The sequence below is a fragment of the Podarcis vaucheri genome (assembly GCF_965113315.1).
Source record: "Podarcis vaucheri genome assembly, chromosome: 3".
Taxonomy (NCBI): Eukaryota; Metazoa; Chordata; class Lepidosauria; order Squamata; family Lacertidae; genus Podarcis; species Podarcis vaucheri.
In genome coordinates this window covers 5,618,107-5,640,896 of record NC_138761.1, presented here as the reverse complement: position 1 = coordinate 5,640,896, position 22,790 = coordinate 5,618,107, and the positions used below count along the sequence as shown (strand labels likewise).

At 46.0% G+C, this 22,790-nt stretch overlaps 2 protein-coding genes across 5 annotated transcripts in view; one reads left to right on the top strand and one right to left on the bottom strand.

The window, feature by feature from the left end:
• The window catches only part of LOC309529542 (uncharacterized protein C8orf74 homolog), an 86,366-nt gene extending 75,334 nt beyond the window's left edge, over positions 1 to 11,032 (bottom strand). For 2 of the 4 annotated variants that reach the window (XM_082217861.1, XM_082217863.1), the window contains exon 1: positions 10,904 to 11,032. The gene's annotated coding sequence lies outside the window, so the exon portion shown is untranslated. The remainder of the gene's footprint in view (positions 1 to 10,903) is intronic. The other 2 variants (XM_082217864.1, XM_082217862.1) reach the window with 2 other exon arrangements.
• Positions 1 to 22,790, top strand: part of RP1L1 (RP1 like 1) — a 47,844-nt gene that overhangs the window by 13,682 nt on the left and 11,372 nt on the right. Inside the window, exons 2-4 of the mRNA XM_082216283.1 lie at positions 1,529 to 1,668; positions 10,567 to 11,227; positions 21,365 to 21,533. Coding sequence (XP_082072409.1) covers positions 10,577 to 11,227; positions 21,365 to 21,533 — 820 coding nt within the window. The 5' untranslated portion in view covers positions 1,529 to 1,668; positions 10,567 to 10,576. The remainder of the gene's footprint in view (positions 1 to 1,528; positions 1,669 to 10,566; positions 11,228 to 21,364; positions 21,534 to 22,790) is intronic.

Sequence of the window (22,790 nt, the reverse complement as noted above, 5' to 3'; positions counted from 1 at the left end):
AATGTAGGTCTTTCAGGACTGATGTTATGTGATCTCGGCCGCCACCCCCAGTCACCAGTCTAGCTGCCGCATTCTGGATTAGTTGTAGTTTCCGGGTCACCTTCAAAGGTAGCCCCACGTAGAGCGCGTTGCAGTAGTCCAAGCGGGAGATAACTAGAGCATGCACCACTCTGGCAAGACAGTCTGCGGGCAGGTAGGGTCTCAGCCTGTGTACCAGATGGAGCTGATAAACAGCTGCCCTGGACACAGAATTGACCTGCGCCTCCATGGACAGCTGTGAGTCCAAAATGACTCCCAGGCTGTGCACCTGGTCCTTCAGGGGCACAGTTACCCCATTCAGGACCAGGGAGTCCTCCACACCCACCCGCCCCCTGTCCCCCAAACACAGTACTTCTGTAGCCACGTTTCGTTGCGTTTGTTGGCTGAACTACAGTGGTACCTCTGGTTATGAACTTAATTCATTACGGTGGTCCGTTCTTAAGCTGAAACCGTTCCTATCCTGAGGCGTGCTTTTGCTAATGGGGCCTCCCGCTGTGCGCCTGCCTCTGGCACGCAATTTCCGTTAGCATCCTGGGGCAAAGTTCGCAACCAGAAGCAGCTACTTCCTGGTTAGTGGAGCTCGTAAGAACCATTCGTAACCTGTAAAAAGTTTTGTGAGCCCAATTTTTTTAAAAAAAACAACCTCATCTTTTTGTCATTTTGTCAAACCCTCCCCCAGGTGATGACACCTGGGGCGGCCCACACCCCACACACCCCGCAATCCCTTCCTCTGCCACCGTCCCCATCTAGTTATAGGTCTGCTGTTGGTCTGCTGTAGTCGAAACAAAATTAAAAAATTCCTTCCAGTAGCACCTTAGTAAAGGTAAAGGGACTCCTGACCATTAGGTCCAGTTGCGGACAACTCTGGGGTTGCAGTGCTCATCTCACTTTACTGGCTGATGGAGCCAGCGTATAGCTTCTGGTCATGTGGCCAGTTTGACTAAGCCGCTTCTGGCGAACCAGAGCAGCGCACAGAAACGCTGTTTACCTTCCCGCTGAAGCGTTACCTATTTATCTACTTGCCCTTTGATGTGCTTTCGAACTGCTAGGTGGGCAGGAGAAGGGAGCGAGCAATGGAAGCTCACCCCGTCGCAGGGATTCGAACTGTCGACCTTCTGATTGGCAAGCCCTAGGCTCTGTGGTTTAACCCACAGCGCCACCCACGTCCCTTTAGTAGCACCTTAGAGACCAACTAAGTTTGTTATTGGTACGAGCTTTTGTGTGCATGCACACTTCTTCAGATGCATCTCTGAAGAAAAGATACATCTTCATATCTGAAGAAGTGTGCATGCACATGAAAGCTCATACCAATAACAAACTTAGTTGGTCTCTAAGGTGCTACTGGAAGGAGTTTTTTTATGTTGTCTCCATCTAGTTACTCCTGGCTAAGTGCAGAACCTTACAGTTGTCACTATTGAAATTCTTTCGGTTAGTTTCAGCCCAGTTCTCCAATGTGTTAAGGTCATCTTGAATCCCAATTTTGTTTCAGCGTTATTGGCTACCCCTCCCAGTTTGGTGCCGCCTGAAAATTTGATGAGCATCCGCTCAATACCTCCATCCAAGTCGGCTATAAATACCTATGGATTTTGGACACCTTACGTGGCTGGATAACCGTGCTGCACAATTCATGTAAGTACACATTTTAAAGGATGGCTGTGTTTTGGTTCACTGATTGCTTTGGAAATTGGCACTTCGGTAAGATTGCCTTTAAATCCAAACTGGATCAAATCTCCCTCACCCCCCATTTCAAAGATTTCCAAAGATTTGGCATAAAACCACATTATTTATGTGTTGATTTATTAAATATCTATACTACTCTCCATCTGAGGATCACTGGGTGGTTTGCAATATAATTTAAAAAAAACAAAAACCGTATTTTTCGCTACATAAGACACACCTGACCATAAGATGCACATAGTTTTTAGAGGAGGAAAACAAGAAAAAAAATATGCTGAACAAAACCGTGGATGTATGATTTTTGTGGATATGTGATTTGATGGTGAGTTTGGGGTAGCCCAATGCAAAGATCCTGAGAATCCATGTGGACCTGTGCTTTGTAACCATGTTTTTGCGCCATTGCAGCCCCACAAAACAGTGGATGCATGTGTGTTTTGGTGCAGGCTGTAGCCATGGACATGCTATGTGATCTGATGGTGAATTTGGGGTGGCCCAATGCAAAAATCCTGAGGATCCATGTGCTTTTACCTCCCCACTCCCTGGCAGCCTCCTAGAGTCCCTTATCTATCTCCCAATCCCTTGCCTATCATCTGCTCTGTTTCAACACCCACTTCCCTCGTTCTAGAAAAAAAAAAAAGCACAATCTGCTTTTTGCCCCTGGGCAATTTGGCTCCAGGGACCACACATTTGCTCCATAAGACGCACATACATTTCCCCTTACTTTTTAGGAGGAAAAAGTGCATCTCATGGAGCGAAAAATACGGTATATAAAATAATAACAAAGCAATAACCCTCCACCCCACCCCAGTTTAAAAGGTCATAGATTGTTTAAATAGCCAAAGGCCTATAGAAAACAGTTTTGTCTGACACCTAAGGATATGCAATGAAGGCACCAGGCGAGCCTCCCTGGGGAGAGTATCGCGCAAGTGGGGAGCCACCACAGAAAAGGCCGGGTCTTGTGTTGCCACCCTCTGGACCTCTCATGGAAGAGGCAAACCAAGAAGGGCCTCTGTTAAGTTGTGGGTGAACATATCAGACCACACAGCGATTCTTCAAACAGCTCTTGTTTATTCACAGGCCAGAACAGAACTGAACTGAAGGTTTCATAGAATCATAGAGTTGGAAGAGACCACAAGGGCCATCGAGTCCAACCCCCTGGCAAGCAGGAAACACCATTCCTGGTATGATTCTTGGCCTCCTTCCTCCCACTTTCCTGCTTTAGCTTCTGCCTCTGATTCCGTCACAGACTCTCCCTGCTCACTAAGCACTGTTACCCCTTCCCAGTCTTCTGGTTCCTACCACGCATCATTGTCCCACTAAAAGATTCCTGCATTGCGGGCGGGCTGGACTAGATGACTCTGGGTGTCCCTTCCAACTCTATGGCTGAAATCAGGAAAGACTTTCCGACAGTAAGACTGTTCAACTGTGGAACAGACTCCCTTCCCTCATTGGCAGTTTTTAAGCCAAAAAAAATCTCCCAGAGTAAATTGCAAATTTCAGGCTTACCATGATAATCCTCTTCATCATTTATTTGTACAATCTAAAAGACTCATAACAAAAGAAAAGCAGTATTGGGAGAGAGGAGGAATAAACCACTTGAGTACGACTCTTGAGAATCTTGATTCTTTCCCTGCCCCAAGTGGAGGGAATTTGAAATATTTTCCTATGTTAAACTGGAGCCAGATGGGCGGGGTATAAATAATAATAATTACTATTGGACAAACCTGTCATTTTAATGTGTTAAATCTGGCCCTCGTGAGTGCCATTTCCTTTAAGGATGCCCAGAAGCTGTGGACTTAAAATAAGCAGTTTCTTCTTTGGCCTTGGCCTCGCCTAAAAAATGGATAACGGAATGGGACTTTGGGCTTAGAAAGGGGGAGCAGTTTCCCCCTTGCCCTGCTCCTTTCCAAGGGAAAAACCCACTCTTTTGTGATAATCCAGAACAAACAGCAATCTGGGGGGAAACCCAAATTGCCATTTGCGCCAATTAAGTCAAGGATGCTTTAGCTGTGACTCCTGCGTGGCAGGGGGTTGGACTGGATGACCCCTGGAGGTCCCTCCCAACTCTGCAATTCTATGATTCTTTGATTCTGCACCAGAGCAAGGTGTGTGTGTGTGTGTGTGTGTGTGTGTGAGAGAGAGAGAGAGAGAGAGAGAGAGAGAGAGAGAGAGAGCACACCAGCAGTATCAGCTGCCTCCAAAGTTGAAGGTGGCTTTGAATACCTCCCCGAAGCGATTACATGGCTTTGCTGTCTAATGTTAGCAGCAATGTCCCGATTAACCCTGAGAGCTGCATGCTTAGTTATTTCGAGGGCAGGGCGACCGGCAGTGCAGAGCAGGTGCCCGTGCCCCTGGCTTTGAAGCCCAGCCTTGTGTAAGGGCCTGCGGACATTTTACTTAACGGCTGGCCCCTTCACTGGGCAGCGGAAAGGAACGAGGCACTGCGGACCACCAAAACGCAGCATGAAGCCAACTCGTGTGAGTACAGGCACGTATATTTGCCCTGCTTGTGATCCAGAGTTGTATACCTGCCTCCCTGTCTTGCATTTGAGTTGTCGCCCCTGTTACGTCACCCACCCCCAAACCCCAGAATCCTTGACATGGCTTTTCCTCCCGTTATCCCAACCGGACCTTATCTGACCTACCCCCCAAACACACACATAGTTGTGAGGTGCAAAGGGTTTCCTGATGAACCAACCCATCTTGGTTCTGGGGGAGAGGGATACGTGTGGGAACCTGGCAGAGGGCCTTCTCGGTAGTGGCGCCCACCCTGTGGAAAGCCCTCCCATCAGATGTCAAGGAGATAAGTTAACTATGCAACCTTTAGAAGACACTGAATAAGGAAGTTTTCAATGTTTGGTGTTTTATTATGTTTCTGTATAGGCTGGAAGTCACTCGGAGTGGCTGGGGCGCAATTATTTTTTTAAATTATTATTATTACAGTGGTACCTCGGGTTAAGTACTTAATACGTTCCAGAGGTCCATTCTTAACGTGAAACAGTTCTTAACCTGAAGCACCACTTTAGCTAATGGGGCCTCCCACTGACGCTGTGCTGCCATCGGGTGATTTCTGTTCTCATCCTGAAGCAAAGTTCTTAACCCGAGGTAATATTTCTGGGTTAGCGGAGCCTGTAACCTGAAACATCTGTAACCTGAAGCGTATGTAACCCGAGGTACCACTGTATTATTATGCTATCACTCGTAGCTGAGTAAGATTGTCTTCCATGAACATGGTGTTAACAGTGAGTCCGTAAGTGACTGTGGAGGCCAATTCTGGATCCACAAGTCTTTCCATGTTGGGGACATTGGTTTCCGGGCAGGAGTTGATCATGGTGAGGGTTTGCCAAGCGTGCCTTCCTCTTAGCACATTTCTCCTTTACGTCCTGAGTTTGAACGTCTTCAAAGCCCATGACACCTTTGGTAAAGGTTGTTCTCCAACTGGAACGCTCACAGACCAGTGTTTCCCAGTTGTCGGTTTTTATACTAGATTTTAAAAGATTTGCCTTGAGAGAGTCTTTGAACCTCTTTTGTTGACCACCAGCGTTACGCTTACCATTTTTAATTATTATTGTAAAGAACGGCTTCCTGGTTTTCGACGAGCATCTAAAAGGCTAGGCAGCACCCTTGAACGTCTCTGTGCTTTCTAATGCAATGGATGCGCTTGTTTTTGCAAGGAAGGTTCTGTGAAAAGGGGCACAAACCTTTTTTTCAGCCTTAGCCCCGGGTCGGTTTCAGCATCCATTACTGGATTTCGACTGAAAACCCCAAGCTGTCAGCTAGGGCGTTGCTAGCCTATCCAGTAATCTGGCCCCTGTCAAAACGAACCGTGATCTCTGTCGTCAGAAAAAGCACATATTATTCCCGGCAGTTCTGCAGCCTTTCCCACCAATCACCCGAACGAGACTTGTGGGTGTCAGGGATGCCAAAATGAATAAAATATTGAGGGGCCCACCAACCCTTTTTGTTTGGTGGGGTGGCCGCCCTCAGACATTTTAGGGTGTCCCTAAGAGTTGGTGCCTATTCTGGGTGGTTGCCAGTCGCATATTGAGAGCCTCTGGTGTAGAAAATACTGGGCTGGTTGGAGCAAGGACCTGACTTTCTGTGAGGCAGATTCTGAAATTCCTAAGATGGTGGCAGGAAGCCATGTGGTTTCGCTCCTCAGCGATCTGTAAATGCCACACACACACACACACACACACACACACACACACACACTAATGCTGGCTGTGGCCTGAGGCCAATGCAATTCTGGGCTGCATCAATAGGAGTATAGCATCTAGATCAAGGGAAGTATTAGTGCCACTGTATTCTGCTCTGGTCAGACCTCACCTGGAGTACTGTGTCCAGTTCTGGGCACCACAGTTCAAGAAGGACACTGACAAACTGGAACGTGTCCAGAGGAGGGCAACCAAAATGGTCAAAGGCCTGGAAACGATGCCTTATGCGGAACGGCTAAGGGAGCTGGGCATGTTTAGCCTGGAGAAGAGGAGGTTAAGGGGTGATATGATAGCCATGTTCAAATATATAAAAGGATGTCACATAGAGGAGGGAGAAAGGTTGTTTTCTGCTGCTCCAGAGAAGCGGACACGGAGCAATGGACCCAAACTACAAGAAAGAAGATTCCACCTAAACATTAGGAAGAACTTCCTGACAGTAAGAGCTGTTTGACAGTGGAATTTGCTGCCAAGGAGTGTGGTGGAGTCTCCTACTTTGGAGGTCTTTAAGCAGAGGCTTGACAACCATATGTCAGGAGTGCTCTGATGGTGTTTCCTGCTTGGCAGGGGGTTGGACTCGATGGCCCTTGTGGTCTCTTCCAACTCTATGATTCTATGATTCTATGACCACAGAAGGGCAGAGTCCAGAATCGTGAAGCACAGATTTAATGATAACATTAAGGCTTTTATGTTTCACCTTTTGATTTATCTCTTATTTCCTCGAGCCCCTCTCTTCATATTCTTCTCCCAAGCTCCTCTATTTTCCAAGAAGGCTTTGACAAAACCCCTTAGCCCAATCCTAACCACGTGCTGGAAGTTTCCTGGGAAGAGGGAAACAGGCAGAGGGCCTTCTCGGTAGTGGCACCCACCTTGCGGAACGCCCACCCATCAGATGTTAAGGAGTAACTATGTAACCTTTAGAAGACACCTGAAGGAAGTTTTTTAATGTGTAATGTTTTATTATGTTATGTTTTTATATATGTTGGAAGCCTCCCAGAGTGGCTGGACCAACCTAGCCAGATGGGCGGAATAATAATAATAATAATAATAATAATAATAATAATAATAATAATGGATAAACCACTCTGGGAATTGTGGCCCTGAGCAGGGAATATGAGGAGTCTGCTAACAACTCCCAGCACCCTTAAAAAACTACATTTCCCTGGATTCTTTTTGGGAAAGCTATTAATAGTCGTAGCTTTAAATAAAGTGGCACAGTGCTGCTTTAAATGCACAGTGAAGATAGAGCCACTCTTGCAAGAAATTGATTCTTTAGCTTGGCAGCCCCTACTCTGTGGAACTCCCTGCCAATTGATGCTAGGCACACACCTGCACTGTATTGTTTTCACCAACTGCTAAAAACGTTCTTGTTTCAGAAAGCCTAACCAGTCATGCCACATTATTGTGTATTCTCGTTTTTATGCCTACTTGTTTGAAGCATTGATTTTTTTTATATGAAGTTTATATTGTTTTATGAAAAACTGAGTACAGTGGTACCTCGGGTTACATACGCTTCAGGTTACATACGCTTCAGGTTACAGACTCCGCCAACCCAGAAATAGTACCTCGGGTTAAGAACTTTGCTTCAGGATGAGAACAGAAATCGCGCAGCAGCAGCGCAGCGGCAGCAGGAGGCCCCATTAGCTAAACTGGAGCTTCAGGTTAAGAACAGTTTCTGGTTAAGAATGGAACTCCGGAACGAATTAAGTACTTAACCCGAGGTACCACTGTAGAGGTTTCCTTTGATTAAGCAGTATATAAACCTGGTTAAACAAGAAACAATAAACAAATTTTGAAAAATCTAGAAATGGGAAATTAGGCTCCAGTTCAGGTCCCTGCCCCAACCTGCCCCATGCTTGGTTGAAGTAAAGCACAACCATTTACTTAATTTAAAATGTATGCTGACCGTAAATGCATTAACATGGACCATAATATATTGAATTGTTGTATGCTTAACGGTCGGCTCCGCTCAAGTCTTATTCGACTGTCGATAGGGACCAAACCATCAAGTTAATGGCCTAATTAGAAAGCAAAACAATGAGCAAGGTCAATTAGAAATCATTAGCATACCTGACCAGATGGAGAGCTCAGGTCCAAGATTTTGCTTTCGCCCCACTGCTCTCCCCCAGAAAACCCACCCTTTAGCAATAAATCGGATCAAATGTCAATCTGGAGAAAACCTGATTGGCACTTGCTCCAATTCAGCAGTAGAGATAAGGTTTTCCTGGGGGTAAAGCAGCGGTGCAAGGTCTGGATCAGACCAAAGTTACTCTCCAGCTTGGGAAAATTAATTTCGCTTTGCCGCTTTAAAAATGTACAGTGCTGCCAAATTGAATGGCAGAGTGCTTTGCTTTGATCTATCAAGCCAATGGTGAGATATCAGGGTTCAAGGCAGGAGCAAGGAGAAATAGCAGCCTCAAAATGGGATGCCCTCCGCTGGGAGAGTTGTCAAACGGCAACTCTGGAAACTCTTAGAGCCGGTGTTCTGCCTAACCTGGCAAGAGAGTAGCTGGTTGCATGAGGACATGCGTGGAGGGGATCTCAGGGGCCAAATACGGCCCTCCATGTCTCTTCCTCTGGTCCCAAGAACTCCCCCAGGCCACTTAACTCCATACCCAAATGGGGCACCCCCAAGGGAATGGGGCTCAGAGTCCAGGGAGTGGTGGTGGGGATGACAACGAGTGGTCAGAGGGAGAAGACTGGGAAGAAAAGGTGTCGGAAGCTGAAGAGCAAACAGGGCTTAGTGAGCTGGGAGAGTCTGTGGCAGAGAGTAGTCCAGAATCAGAGGCAGAAGGTAAAGCAGGGGATTAGGGAGGCCAAGAGGCAGAAAGGAGTCAGGCCGGTGCAAAATCACAGGTTTCTTCCCCTCCTGCTGCAACAAGCTCCCAGAACCTGTAGAGGTGTGAAAGGGGCAGAGGAGAGGTTGGCTTCATGCAGGCACAGTCCCGGATTGCTTGGGGGGGGAACCCAGGAAAGAAGGGAACTTAAATAGTTTTGGGGTAACTTTCAGTCCGAATAAAGAGTTAACTTCTCTTTGCAGAGTGAGATTTACTGCTGCCTCGCTCCTGGCACTAATTGACCCGTGTGTGTGTGTGTGTGTGTGTGTGTACGTGTGTTTTAGCAAATATAAACCATAGGACCCTGGTACCTACAGGACCGCCTCTCCCAGTATGCCCCACAGAGGACCTTAAGGTCCATAAATAGCAACACCCTAGAGGTCCCGGGCCCTAAGGAAGTCAGATTAGCCTCAATCAGGGCCAGGGCCTTTTCAACGCTGGCTCCAGCCTGGTGGAACGCTCTGTCACAAGAGACCAGGGCCCTGCAAGATCTGATTTCTTTCCGCAGGGCCTGTAAGACGGAGTTGTTCCACCTGGCCTTTGGCTTGGAATCAACTTGATCCCCTCCCCCTCTTTCCTTTTTCCTTTCTCCTTCTGTGATGGAACTCCTATTTGGGGACTTCCCTGGCTTTTTTCTGGCCCACGTAGGACCAGTCTGGATAGTTAGCCTTGGTGAAGATTTGACATTTTCATCCCCCAAAAGTTTTTGATTTGAGTTTCTACTGAAATGAGGCTGCATTTTAATGTTGTATTTTAATCTTGCTTTTAAGCTGTATTTTAATCAATTGTTTTTATACCTGGTGTTAGCCGCCCTGAGCCCGGTCTTGGCTGGGGAGGGCGGGGTATAAATAAAATTGATTATTATAAAAAATTAGAAATTACTTAAAAGAAACAAATAGGCCTTGGATTAAACTAAGTTATAATTAAAGAAATGGGATTTAGAATATTAAGAAATGTGAATAAGATGGACTATAACTGGAAATTGTTTTAGTTCAATAATGATATTGGAAAGCTGTTACTTTCAACTACAAGGAAACTCAGAAGGGAGGAACTAGATCAGGGGTCTGCAACCTTTAAGACAAAAAGAGCCGCTTGGACCCATTTCCGAAGGGAAAAAAACAACTGGGAACCACAAAACTCATCATGATAAAAATAACTTTTTTGTCACTTTTTATTATTATTTCTTTGTTTGACCCCTCAGAATTACTCCTCCTCATAGAAATAAACATTAAATTAACAAGTTACCTTTTTGTGTCAAAACAGTGACCAGCGTACATGCCCCCTTTCAATGTAGCGGGCGGGCGGGCAGGCGGGAAGGTGACGTCGGGACGGTGCGTGACTAACGCACGCACCGCCCCCATGCGACGTCACAGCCATTACAGCGCCCGCCACAGTGGGGAGTGTCGGGGCACACAATGCGCCTCCTCCCCTCGCTAGTATCCGCCCTGGAGCCGCGGCAAAGCGCCCTGTAAAAGAGCCACATGCGGCTCCGGAGCCGCAGGTTGCAGACCCCTGGACTAGAGGAAGTCAACCAAGATGTTTAAAAGGTTGGATTTGTAAAGAATTAAGTTTGTTGTTATTGTTTATCCGTTTATTGTTCCTTTTTTTTCTTTTGTTCATTGATTTTTCTTTCTTCCCTCCTTTTTTCTTTTTTCTTTTTTCTGTTTTTGTGTGATATTCTGCTTTGTGGTTTTTGCTATTATCGTGGAAAATCCAATAAATTAAAAATAAAACAAAAATTATTACTATTATTATTATTATTATACGATTCATAGACACCTCTTGTTCTTGCCTTGCAGTTACCTCTAAATGTTCGCCAGGATGACGCAGGATCCCGCTGACCCCCTCTCCGCCGCCAGCCCCTACAACTATGAACAGCCCCTTCCCCCCGTGGCTCGGACCAATGCCTTCACCCAGGTCGCCCCTGCCAAGAAGATAACATTTTACAAGAGCGGGGACCCTCAGTTTGGAGGGGTCAAGATGGCCATCAACCAGCGAAGCTTCAAGAGCTTCAACGCCCTGATGGATGACCTCTCCCACAGAGTCCCCCTGCCTTTCGGGGTGAGGACCATCACGACTCCGCGAGGGATGCACTGCATCAGCACCCTGGACCAGCTGGAGGACGGAGGCTGTTACCTGTGCTCCGATAAGAAGTACGTCACGCCCATCAGTATTGGTCCCGCCGGCCGGAGAGCAGCTCCTCAGAAGGTCAGCCAGCCGGCCAGCACCTTGCGGAGGGCAGCCCAAGACATCAAGCGCGAAGACAACCCGGCCGCTTTCGCCCAGCAGAGTCCGCGGATACCCAAGAAAGTCACTCTGGTTAAGAACGGGGATGTGGGCACCAGGCGGCCGATAATCCTCAACCGCAGGAACGCGCGGAGCTTCAAGACTCTCTTGGACGAGATTTCGGAGATCATGCAGTTCACGGTGAAGAAGCTGTACACGTTGGACGGGAAGAGGGTGAGTCTTTGTGGCGCAGAGAGTGGGACTGAGGATAAACCCCAGATTGCCGTGAGGCCCAGATAACAATAAGAGCAAGAGATCTGAAAAGACTGTCTGGCGGAGGCTTATGCTCAGGGTCGGTGGAAGTACCGTATTTTTTGCTCTATAAGACTCACTTTTTCCCTCCTAAAAAGTAAGGGGAAATGTGTGTGCGTCTTACGGAGCGAATGCAGGCTGCACAGCTATCCCAGAAGCCAGAACAGCAAGAGGGATTGCTGCTTTCACTGTGCAGTGATCTCTCTTGCTGTTCTGGCTTCTGAGATTCAGAATATTATTTTTTCTTGTTTTCCTCCTCCAAAAACTAGGTGCGTCTTGTGGTCTGGTGCGTCTTATAGAGCGAAAAATACGGCAAGCTTGAAAGGTTAGAGGCAAAAACCTAAAGCTATGCTTTGGGGACCAGGGTCTTGAAAAGCCAAGCCGGGAGGAACAGTGTTGAGAGTAAAATTCTCTTATTTAATTAATTAGTGAAAATACTGACTCACTCCATTCTGGAGAAGAGAATGGTAATCCCCAGGGGGAGGACTTTTCTGTAGCGATCACACAGGGTCCCCGGACGTTTCACCATCTATTGATCCCTGTGCCACCACTTGATTTCTCGCTGCCACCACCCAGGCCCTACCTGGGACAATACTGAGTCCAGTCAGGGTTAAATTGGAACATAAACTTCTGTTTATTTATTGCAGTTTAACAAGCGTGTGGTTTCATAAACGGTATCGGTCCATTACATTCATGGGGTGCCTATCCAGACCTATAACGTCCGCTACCTGCTCTCACTTACTAAACCACCTCTCAGATATTTACTTGTCTTCCTAGCCCCTCCGGACTCGGCCTATTTCGTTACACTAACTCAACCTGCCCACAACTCTAGCCCAATTCACTCCCACTCCAACCAACCACCCAACTCCCAATGAACTCCTCCCTTTGCCCCTCCAAGAGCTGGTTTTATAGCCTCACAGACTCCACCCCCCTGCGTCCTGACTGGGCAACCTGTTTAACTATTTCACCTCCAGCACTCTCTCATACGTTAACGTCACAGGAAGAGGGTCAGTCTTTGTGCCACAGAGCACTTCATAAAAGAATAGCCTGACTTGCCTGCTTCGGTCCAAAGCATGTGTACTCTACATGCTCAAAAGTGCAGGGTGCAAATTGTGGCATGATGAAAGCCCAAGCAGCCCTAGAAAGCTTGATGGCTTCTCTACTAGAACCAGGCAGAAGCTGAGCTGATCGACCAGTGGTTCTCAGAGTGGATGGATGGGGGGGCAATGGGATGGCCTGGGTGGGGGGCGCTAAGAGGCAGTAGAGTGGCAGGGAGGTGCTGGAAGTGTAAATTACCACCAGACTTCGAAAAGCAGGTATTCATTTTGTTGAACTAATTAAAATGAATACAGTCATACCTCAGGTTACAGATGCTTCAGGTTGCGTTGTTTCGGGTTAAAGGTAAAGGGACCCCTGACCATTAGGTCCAGTCGTGGCCGACTCTGGGGTTGCGGCGCTCATCTCGCTTTACTGGCCGAGGGAGCCGGCATACAGCTTCCGGGTCATGTGGCCAGCATGACTAAGCCGCTTCCGGCGAACCAGAGCAGCGCACGAAAACGCTGTTTACCTTCCCGTCGGAGCGCTACCTATTTATCTACTTGCACTTTGACGTGCTTTCGAACTGCTAGGTTGGCAGCAGCAGGGACCGCGCAACGGGAGCTCACACCGTCGCGGGGATTCGAACCGCCGACCTTCTGATCAGCAAGTCCTAGTCTCTGGTTTAACCCACTGAGCCACCCGCGTCCCTGGTACGGATGGTTTTCGGGTTACGGACCGGCAAAACCCGGAAGTACTGGAACAGGTTATTTCCAGGTTTTGGCAGTCGCGCATGCGCAGAAGTGCTAAATTGCAAACCTGCACATGCACAGATGCGCCACTGCGGGTTGTGAACTTTGCAGGTTGCGAACGTGCATCCCGCACGGATCACATTTGCAACCCGAGTATCACTGCAGTTTAAACTAGATTTTGAATAAATGTGCAATTAATGAGCAATTGAATTTTATTCTGATGGTCTCTTCCTTAAGGGTTCTCCCCCTCCCCAATTCGTCCTTAAAGCAACTTTGTGAGATAGATTAAGGCCAGAGGTTTTCAACCCCTTTGAGTTTACGGCTCCCTTGACCATTCTTTCTGCGACACCCCTGGGGGGCTCAGAGACCCAGTTGCGCCACCCCTTGCCTGCAGAGCTGGCAGCCTCTCACCCTTTTTCGAACACCCTCCCTGGTGGAGGGTTCCCTCCGCCTCCTCTCCCCTCTTCCTTGGGAGTCGTCTGGGCAGCCGCTGCTGCTGCCCCTGGTCTCTGAGTTACCCCTCCTGACCCAAAGAGAGATGCCTCCTCAAATTGCTCTACTGAAGCCTGTGACTTGTCTGGCCATCCCAAAAGCAAGGGCTGGCGGACTGGCTGGCTGGGTTCCCACACCTGCTTGCTTGTTTACTCCGAGGTTGCCTCTGTTCCTGGCACCCAGCACCCCCTGGCCAGCCCCTGAGGGACCATTCACCTGCGGAGCTTGTAGCCAGGGCTGCTGCAACAAACAGCCATGCAAGTCTTTGGGAGGCAGAGAAGCGAGAGGACATCAGAGAAGGGAGCGAAGGAAAAAGGGGCATAGGCCAGTCACTCAGCAAGCTTTAGACCAAAGTGAGAATTTGAATCCAGGTCTCCCCACTCTGAGGCCACATTCACACCTTGCATTTAAAATGCCGCGATACCACTTTAAACATTCGTTGCTTCTCCCAAAGAATTCTGGGAGCTGTAGTTTGTTAACGGTAGTGCTGAGAATCTTTAAGGTTCTCCTATTTCCCTCCCAAAGCTACAGTTTCCAGAGTTCCCTGTAAAGGTGTTGATTGTGGAACCCCTCCTTGAAGGGAATGGGGGACTCTTAGCATTACTCAGAAACCTTAAGAAACTACAGCTCCCATAATTCTTTGTGGGAAGCCATGACTATTTGAAGTGGTATCATAGTGCTTTAAATGTGCTTAATCTTTTTAAAAAAATAAATTTATAAGCTATGTAACCTTCTTGTTCAATTCAGTCTTTTTACATGGTTTTTAAAAAATACATTGGGATATTTTATTATTGTAATTATGTAGTTGTTTTTATTGATTATAAATTAATAACGATATATTGTAATTGTTGAGAGTGAATTTCTGTTCAATTATTTGTTGATATGTTGTGGGTTAATTTTATTGGGCATATTTTAATGGATTATTGGATATTACTTCATTTGATAAAAGCTGTTTACGTTAAGTCATATTTTTATTACGATTTATTCGTGTTGGATCAGATTGCTATAAGATGAGTGGCGTTTTATATTTTGTTGCTTTTTCAGCTTGTGAACTGCCTTGTGCATAGTAATATAGAAAGGCGGTATAAAAATTAAAAGTGAAACAAAACGAAATGGCGTGAATGTAACCTAAGTCCATCTTTCACATGACACTGACTCTTAAATCAGTTTGTGTCAGAACAGAAGGCCTGGCATCAAGGTGGCAAGATGGGCAGCAGATCCTGAGTTAGATCTTTACTTCCCCCGTGTTCCTAACGTAGATCTTCACTCACCTCTTCTTTCCTGGTTGGGAGAGAGCCGCCATTTTGTGATTCGATTCAGGGGCCAAAATTCTTGTGCCAGCCCAGAAGACATGGAGGTCAGTGGCTAAACCAGTGGATACAATCCTGACCTTCCATGCCTCCTCTTTCTACATTTGACAAGAGTTCTCTGTGTGTATTTGGTCCTTCAAGGAGAGCATACCTTCTTGTTTGCTTCTCAGTTTATCTCCTCCCCTTTGCTGAGAATGCAACAGGACCCCAAAGACATGTGGAGATGGGAGAAATCAAAGGTTCTCCAGATGGTACTAGAAAACAACTGCCTTTATCGCGGTCTGTGCCAGCTGATGGGAGATGGAGCCAGCAACATCTGGAAGGCCACAGCTTCCCTTGTGAGGGGCTTGTCAATGTGTTCACATGAGCACAGCTTATATTGACCTTCTACTTTTCAACTCACCTCCTCTTCTTTTCTCCTTCGTCCAGCTTCCCAACTCCTCCCCTGAGCTCACTTCCCAAGAGCCGTTTCCCCCGCAATCCCAACAGTCACAGAATCTTGGAATGTTCCTTTCCGGTGCTTGTAAAATAGGGAAGGCGTATAGTAAAACGTCCGTATAGTAAAAGCTATGGTTTTCCCAGTAGTGAGAGCTGGACCATAAAGAAGGCTGATCGCCGAAGAATAGATGCTTTTGAATTCTGGTGCTGGAGGAGACTCTTGAGAGTCCCATGGACTGCAAGATGATCTAACCTATCTATTCTGAAGGAAATCAGCCCTGAGTGCTCACTGGAAGGACAGATCGTGAAGCTGAGGCTCCAATACTTTGGCCACCTCATGAGAAGAGAAGACTCCCTGGAAAAGACCCTGATGCTGGGAGAGATGGAGGGCACAAGGAGAAGGGGATGACAGAGAATGAGATGGTTGCACAGTGTTCTTGAAGCTACCAATATTAGTTTGACCAAACTGCAGGAGGCAGTGGAAGACAGGAGCGCCTGGCGTGCTCTGGTCCAGGGGGTCACGAAGAGTCGGACACGACTAAACGACTAAAAGGGCCTATTTATCTCTTTGCTCGGTTGAGTAGTAAATCTCAGTGGGTCACAGAATTGACCCATAGAATTGTAGAGACGGAAGGGACCCCAAGAGTATCTAGTTTTCCCAGATGTTGAGTCAGAATTGCCTTTCTTGTAATTAAAATCCATTAATTTGTTTCCTACTCAAAGTATCAGCATACCCATCACCCTCAACTGCTCCTCATGAGGCTTGGTTTCCAGACCCTTGATCATCTTGGTTGTCCTCATTTGTACATGTTCCAGCTTGTCATAGAATTGTTGTCAATATCCTTCTTAATCTGCAGTGCCCAGAAGTGGACACATTATTCCAGGTGTGGTCTAACCAGGGCAGAATAGAGCAGTATCATAATCTGGACACTAGACCTCTGTTGATCACTTATTTCCCTCCTCCTCCTCCTCCTCCTCCTTCTACTTCTTCCTCTTCTCTTTGGCGATCACTTGTAGCCACACTATTTTGACTGCATTAACACAGAATTTGACAATGAAAACCATTTCCAGATCTGGCTATTATCAGCTGCTTGCACTCTGCTTTGGTATATGGCTGAAGGAGTCAAATGCCCCAAATGGATGGTTTACAGCTATAAAATCAAAACACAATTAAAATAGAAAATAACATAAAAACATTATTATTATTATTATTATTATTATTATTATTATTATTATTATTATTACCCCGCCCATCTGGCTGCGTTTCTCCAGCTCCCAACAGAATAATAATAATAATAATAATAATAATAATAATAATAATAATAAATAAAGTGATACCCTTTTCGGTGCCTGCTAAAAACATTCTTGTTTAGAGAAGGCTACCCAGATGTTTAGAAAGTTGATGCAAGTTATAATCTGTTTTATCTATTGTTATTTAAACTTTTTGAAGATTTGAAATGATTGTTGTTGATTTTTCTGACTGATAATTATATTGTTTTATCTTTTTTAAAAAGTCCTTTGAGGGTTGTTGCCTTTTTACAATCAGTTCATAGATCAGGGACATCCAACAGGTCGATCGCGATCTTCCCTTCCCTTAGCGGCGTTAAAATTGAATACGGTCCCGCTCCCCCAAAAAATGGGGGTAAATCACTGCCAGTTTTTAATTCTGTAAGTAGATCGCAGTCTCTTGGGAGTTGGCCACCCCTGAAATAGATAGATAGATAGGCAGACAGACAATAAAATAAACAGTTAAAACTGTTTTAATACAATTACATCAACAAGTTCTGGAGAATTGCTTGCCTAGACTGGTATCTATCTTCAGCGGCCGAGGGAATGCCAATGTTGATGGAGCCTCTGGTATTCCAGCAGCAAGGACTTTTCAGTGTTTCCCCTAACGTAATGTCATTTTGTACATCATTTTCACTAATGCCTGCATTTTCATGCGCGGTTCAGGGTGGAAAACCTCAGCACAACATCTGTATAAGTGCCAGTTTTGAAGGACAGATGTTCTTTGGTTTGCTTATGGATCCCTAATGGCAATGGCGCCCACCTGACACGTGCCAGAACAGAGTTCCAGCTGGGGAGAAAAGTCCTCCCCTCGCCATTTGCAAATGGTAGATGGTGAGCTGAGAACTGAGGGAAAGAGCAATGGCTTGCCGAGGCCCTACACAACAATATGCTGGCAAAGATAAGCTTTGAATGAGGATTTTCTGCTTTGTAGCTCAGGGGCAAATCAGGTGTACCGTGGTACCTCAGTTTTCGAACATCTCCATTGATGAATGTTTTGGTTTTCAAACGCCGTTAACCCAGAAGGAAATGCTTCGGCTTTCGAACACTTTTCGGAAGTCGAACATGCCATGCGGCTTCCATATTGAGTTTTCCATAAGTGAATGCTTCCAGAAGTAAATGCTTTGGTTTTCAAACCTTTCGGAACTCAAACGGTCTTCCAGAAGAGATTACGTTTGAAAACCGAGGTACCACTGTATTTATTTTTAGTACTTCTTCCTGGTAGCCAGGGAATGTGCAGAAAGTATGCTATGGCACAGAGATAGCATTTACATTCATTGTTCCACCAACTACTTCTTCTTCTTCTTCTTCTTCTTCTTCTTCTTCTTATTATTATTATTATTATGACTGATTGATTTCATTGCATTTGTATCCCACCCTTTTCATTTAATCCCCTCAACAACCCTCCGAGAGAGGCAATGATTGCCCTTAAATACCCCAGTGGGTTTCATAGCCAAATGGAGATTTGAACCCCAGCCTCCCAGGTCCTAGGCGGACACTCGAACCACTAACACTAAACTGGCTCTCTTTTGCTTCTAGCCCTGCCCACCACTGGGATGTGGCCGCAGATGGATGTCTGGCCCTCAGGGGGGCAGGTTTTTTCTCCTCACCCCAGATATACAAAATATCCAGCGTGACATACAACATTTGAAAAAATATAAACTGAGAGAACCTGAGAGCATGGGAGAGGATCACCTGACATGTATTAATTTGTAAAAATATTATCTCGTGACTTTTAATGTAATTTTCTATTAATGTTCCTGGGCTTTGTTTTATGGTGGTAGGTTGTGTTTATCCCTTACGAAGGAGTTATCTCGCAATTGGGTGAATTGATTCTTTGGCAGGTTGATTTGCTCTCATGTTCCTATCTCTGGGTTCTGGATTCCCGTGCTTGTGGATCGTATAATGCACGACTTGTGCTTTGGGAGTTGTTTAACCCAGCGACGTACATCACCCATAGAACGTATGATATGGGGCAAGGAGAGATAATAATAATAATAATAATAATAATAATAATAATAATAATAATAATAATATTTATTTATTTATACCCCGCCCTCCCCAGCCAAGACCAGGCTCAGGGCAGCTAACACCCGATATAAAAACAAATTGATTGAAATACAACTTAAAAACAAGATTAAAATACAACATTAAAATGCAGCCTCATTTCAGTAGAAACTCAAATCAAAAACTTTGGGGGGGATGAAAACATCAAGTCTTCACCAAGGCTAACTTTCCAGACTGGTCCTACGTGGGCCAGAAAAAAGCCAGGGAAGTCCCCAAATAGGAGTTCCATCACAGGAGGAGAAAGGAAAAAAGAAGAGGGGGGGGGGGAAATCAAATTAATTCCAAACTGAAGGCGAGGCAGAACAACTCTGTCTTACAGGCCCTGCGGAAAGTTATCAGTTCCTGCAGGGCCCTAGTCTCATGAGACAAAGTGTTCCACCAGGCTGGGGCCAGTGTTGAAAAGGCCCTGGCTCTGGTTGAGGCTAATCTGACTTCCTTAGGGCCCGGGACCACTAGGGTGTTGCTATTTATGGACCTTAAGGTCCTCCATGGGGCATAATCAATAATCAATCCATAAAAGCCTCTGAAATAGGAGGGGAATTGGACTGGAACTGTAAGGAAGCTAGTAATAGAATCAGATAAACAGAGAATTGTAGAGTTGGGAGGGATCCCAAGGGGCAATGCAGGAATCACAACTACAGTGGTACCTTGGTTCTCAAACTTAATCCGTTCCGGAAATCCGTTCCAAAACCAAAGCGTCCCAAAACCAAGGCGTGCTTTCCCATAGAAAGTAATGCAAGATGGATTAATCCATTCCAGACTTTTAAAAACAACCCCTAAAACAGCAATTTAACATGAATTTTACTATCTATCTAACGAGACCATTGATCCATAAAATGAAAGCAATAAACAATGTACTGCAGTTGCAGAATCAATCAATCAGTAGCTGAACTGGGTTCCACACAGTCGCAAAAACAAAACAAAAAAGAGCTGCAAAAACAAAAACACAAAATAAATAGCAAAAACAGACCGATCTCAGCGTAACACTCAAAATGGAAACATGGCACTCAAAACAGAAGCGTAAGACTCAAAATGGAGCACGTTTGGCGACTGAAAACAGTTCGCAAACTGGAACACTTCAGGGTTTGCAGTGTTTGGGTTCCAAGTTGTTTGAGTACCAAGGCATTTGAGAACCAAGGTACCACTGTAACCCTTTCCTTTCTCCGCAATGTTTGGGAATTTAAACCCCCTTGGAGTTATCCCAAGGGATAGCTCACTCAGGGCTGTGGATTTGAGCCCCATATCGGGCAAAAAGATTCCTGCATCTCAGGGGGTTGGACTTGTGGTCCTTTCCATTTCCACATTTCTATGATTCTATGATTAGCCTGAGAACAGGTGGGTGGGGAAGGCAGTTCTCAGTTATGCTGGGCAATGTTATGGCAGAAGACCCATGGCTTTGGGACTGTGACTGCGGGAACTTCAGGCTCCTTGTTGGGGTTCCTCTGTGAGGCCTGGGCTTCCCATCTGCTAGTAGGCCAGATTCAGGGTTCCTAAGCTAGTGTGCAAAACACTAAACAATTCGGGACACCTCGCGCTGAAATTTTTATCAGGTTTCCATAACTTTAACCAATTAATTTCAAGTTTCTTATACATTTCTCTTATGATTTGATTTCTGACCTTTCCTTCTATGCTGTTTGTAAACCCATCCCTTTTACATACTGCATAATACAGTCATACCTCGGGTTACAGATGCTTCAGTTTGCGTTTTTTCAGGTTACGGACCCGCTGAAACCCAGAAGTACTGGAACGGGTTACTTCCGGGTGTTGGGGGTCGACTATGCGCAGAAGTGCTAAATCGTGCTTTGCGCATGCGCAGAAGTGCCAAATCTCAACCCACACATGCGCAGACGCGTCGCTGCGGGTTGCGAACATGCCTCCTGCATGGATCACATTCACAACCCAAACGTCCACTGTAGCACCTGTTTAATCTAATACACCATCCTCTATTTCATATATTATTGTTTTCTTCCCGTTGCTCAGATTTCAAATGCTGCCCGCAATTTCCTCTTAGCACATTTCCTTCCTCTTAGCACATTTCTCCCTTGCCTCCCTGAGTTTGAGTGTCTTCAAAGCCTATGACACCTTTGGTAGAGGCTGTTCTCCAACCAGAGCTCTCACAGGCCAGTGTTTCCCAGTTGTCAGTGTTTATACTACATTTTTAAAGATTTGCCTTGAGAGAGTTTTGAACCTCTTTTGTTGACCACCAGCATTGCGCTTTCCATTTTTAAGTTCAGAATAGAGTATTGCTTTGGAAGATGATCATCCACACAACATGACCAGTCCAACCAAGTTGATGTTGAAGAACCATTGCTTCGACATTGAAGAAGAGTTTGGATTTGATATCCCGCTTTATCACTACCCGAAGGAGTCTCAAAGCAGCTAACATTCTCCTTTCCCTTCCTCCCCCACAACAAACACTCTGTGAGGTGAGTGGGGCTGAGAGACTTCCAAGAAGTGTGACTAGCCCAAGGTCACCCAGCAGCTGCATGTGGAGGAGCAGGGAAGCGAACCCGGTTCCCCAGATTACAAGTCTAACGCTCTTAACCACTACACCACACTGGCTCTCTCATTGATGATCTTTGCTTCTTCCAGTACACTGGCATTAGCTCACCTGTCTTCCCAAGTGATGTGTAAGATAAGTCCAGTTTTGACGTCTGCTGTGCTTGCCTCCCCTCCAGATTGACAACATGCAAGCTCTGCTGCACTGCCCCAATGTCCTCGTCTGTGTGGGGAGAGAGCCCTTCAAACCCATTGTGGTGGAAAACCCCCGGAAGCCCTCCTCAGAGAAGCTGCCCGGTCTACCTTCACAGTCCAACAGCAGAGGCAACGTTGGCGAAAACCACGAAAGTAAGAAAGAGGGCAGGGGGCTGGATTTGGGTTGGTGGTTTGGAAGCAGTTTGTTCTTTTTCTGGAAAATGTATTGATCACCCACCCCATCCGAAGGTCTCAGGGTGGGGTGACAAAATCTGGGTGGCCGTCCTGGATCAGAATGAGGATCCATGTAGGTCTGAATTCAGACTGCAGGCAGCAGCCACTCAGATGCCTTGGGAAACGCTTGGTTATATTCCAGCATCTGGCAAGCCAAGGTACACTGTGCTTGACTATGGAGGTTCCATTTAACTTATCCTGGCTGAAATGAATTCCGTTTGTTTACATGCGGACCTGATATCAGGAAGAGCAGTGGAGAGGGGAGGCATAAGCAATACTTTGCCAATATCCGCCACCTTAGATGAAATAATTTAAAGAAAAGATACTGTATGCACAGAACTATCACCATTTATTTTTATAATGAATTTTTAGTTTATACTACTAACATGTTGGGCAACCTAATAGGGTGATACCAATCTGGTTCAAACACAATTAAGGGTTTAACGAATGGACAAAAATGTAGGCAAGTTATTTGATGAGACCACAAGTGTTATGGGTGGCAAACCACCCGCCTATTTCAGTATTTTGGGATCAGGGAAGCTGTATTCTGCTCGTGAAGAAAGCATGAAAATATACAGGGAGATAGCAAATGTGAGGTGCTATTTAAATTAACAACCAGCAGACAAATTAATGCAGCAGTTTGACTTCACCCCCGGAGGCATATTCCATTGTCTCTTGAGACAGACGGGTGCCAGCAACAATATTTTGGGGGCTGGAAGATAAAGAAGTTGCCATTGTGAGGAATTGGGGGGAAGGACTGGGAATGGATGGGGCCAAACCACTATCAAACCTGGTTTCTGCAGATCTGATAGAAAAATGCCTTAAATCACAGTTCATTCATTGATTGGTTTATTTATATACCACTTCTTTGCACGAGGGCCCCCAAAGAGGTGAATGGATGAGTACAAAATAAAATTCATTAAAACTACAGTTTGTACAAGATCGCAATATGTATACCTGAAGGAGTGTCTCCACCCCCATCGTTCTGCCCGGACACTGAGGTCCAGCGCCGAGGGCCTTCTGGTGGTCCCCTCACTGCGAGAAGTCAGGTTACAGGGAACCAGGCAGAGGGCCTTCTCGGTGGTGGCACCCACCTTGTGGAATGCCCTCCCATCAGATGTGAAGGAAATGTTTATTTGGGAGGGCATTCCACAGGGCGGGTGCCACTACCGAGAA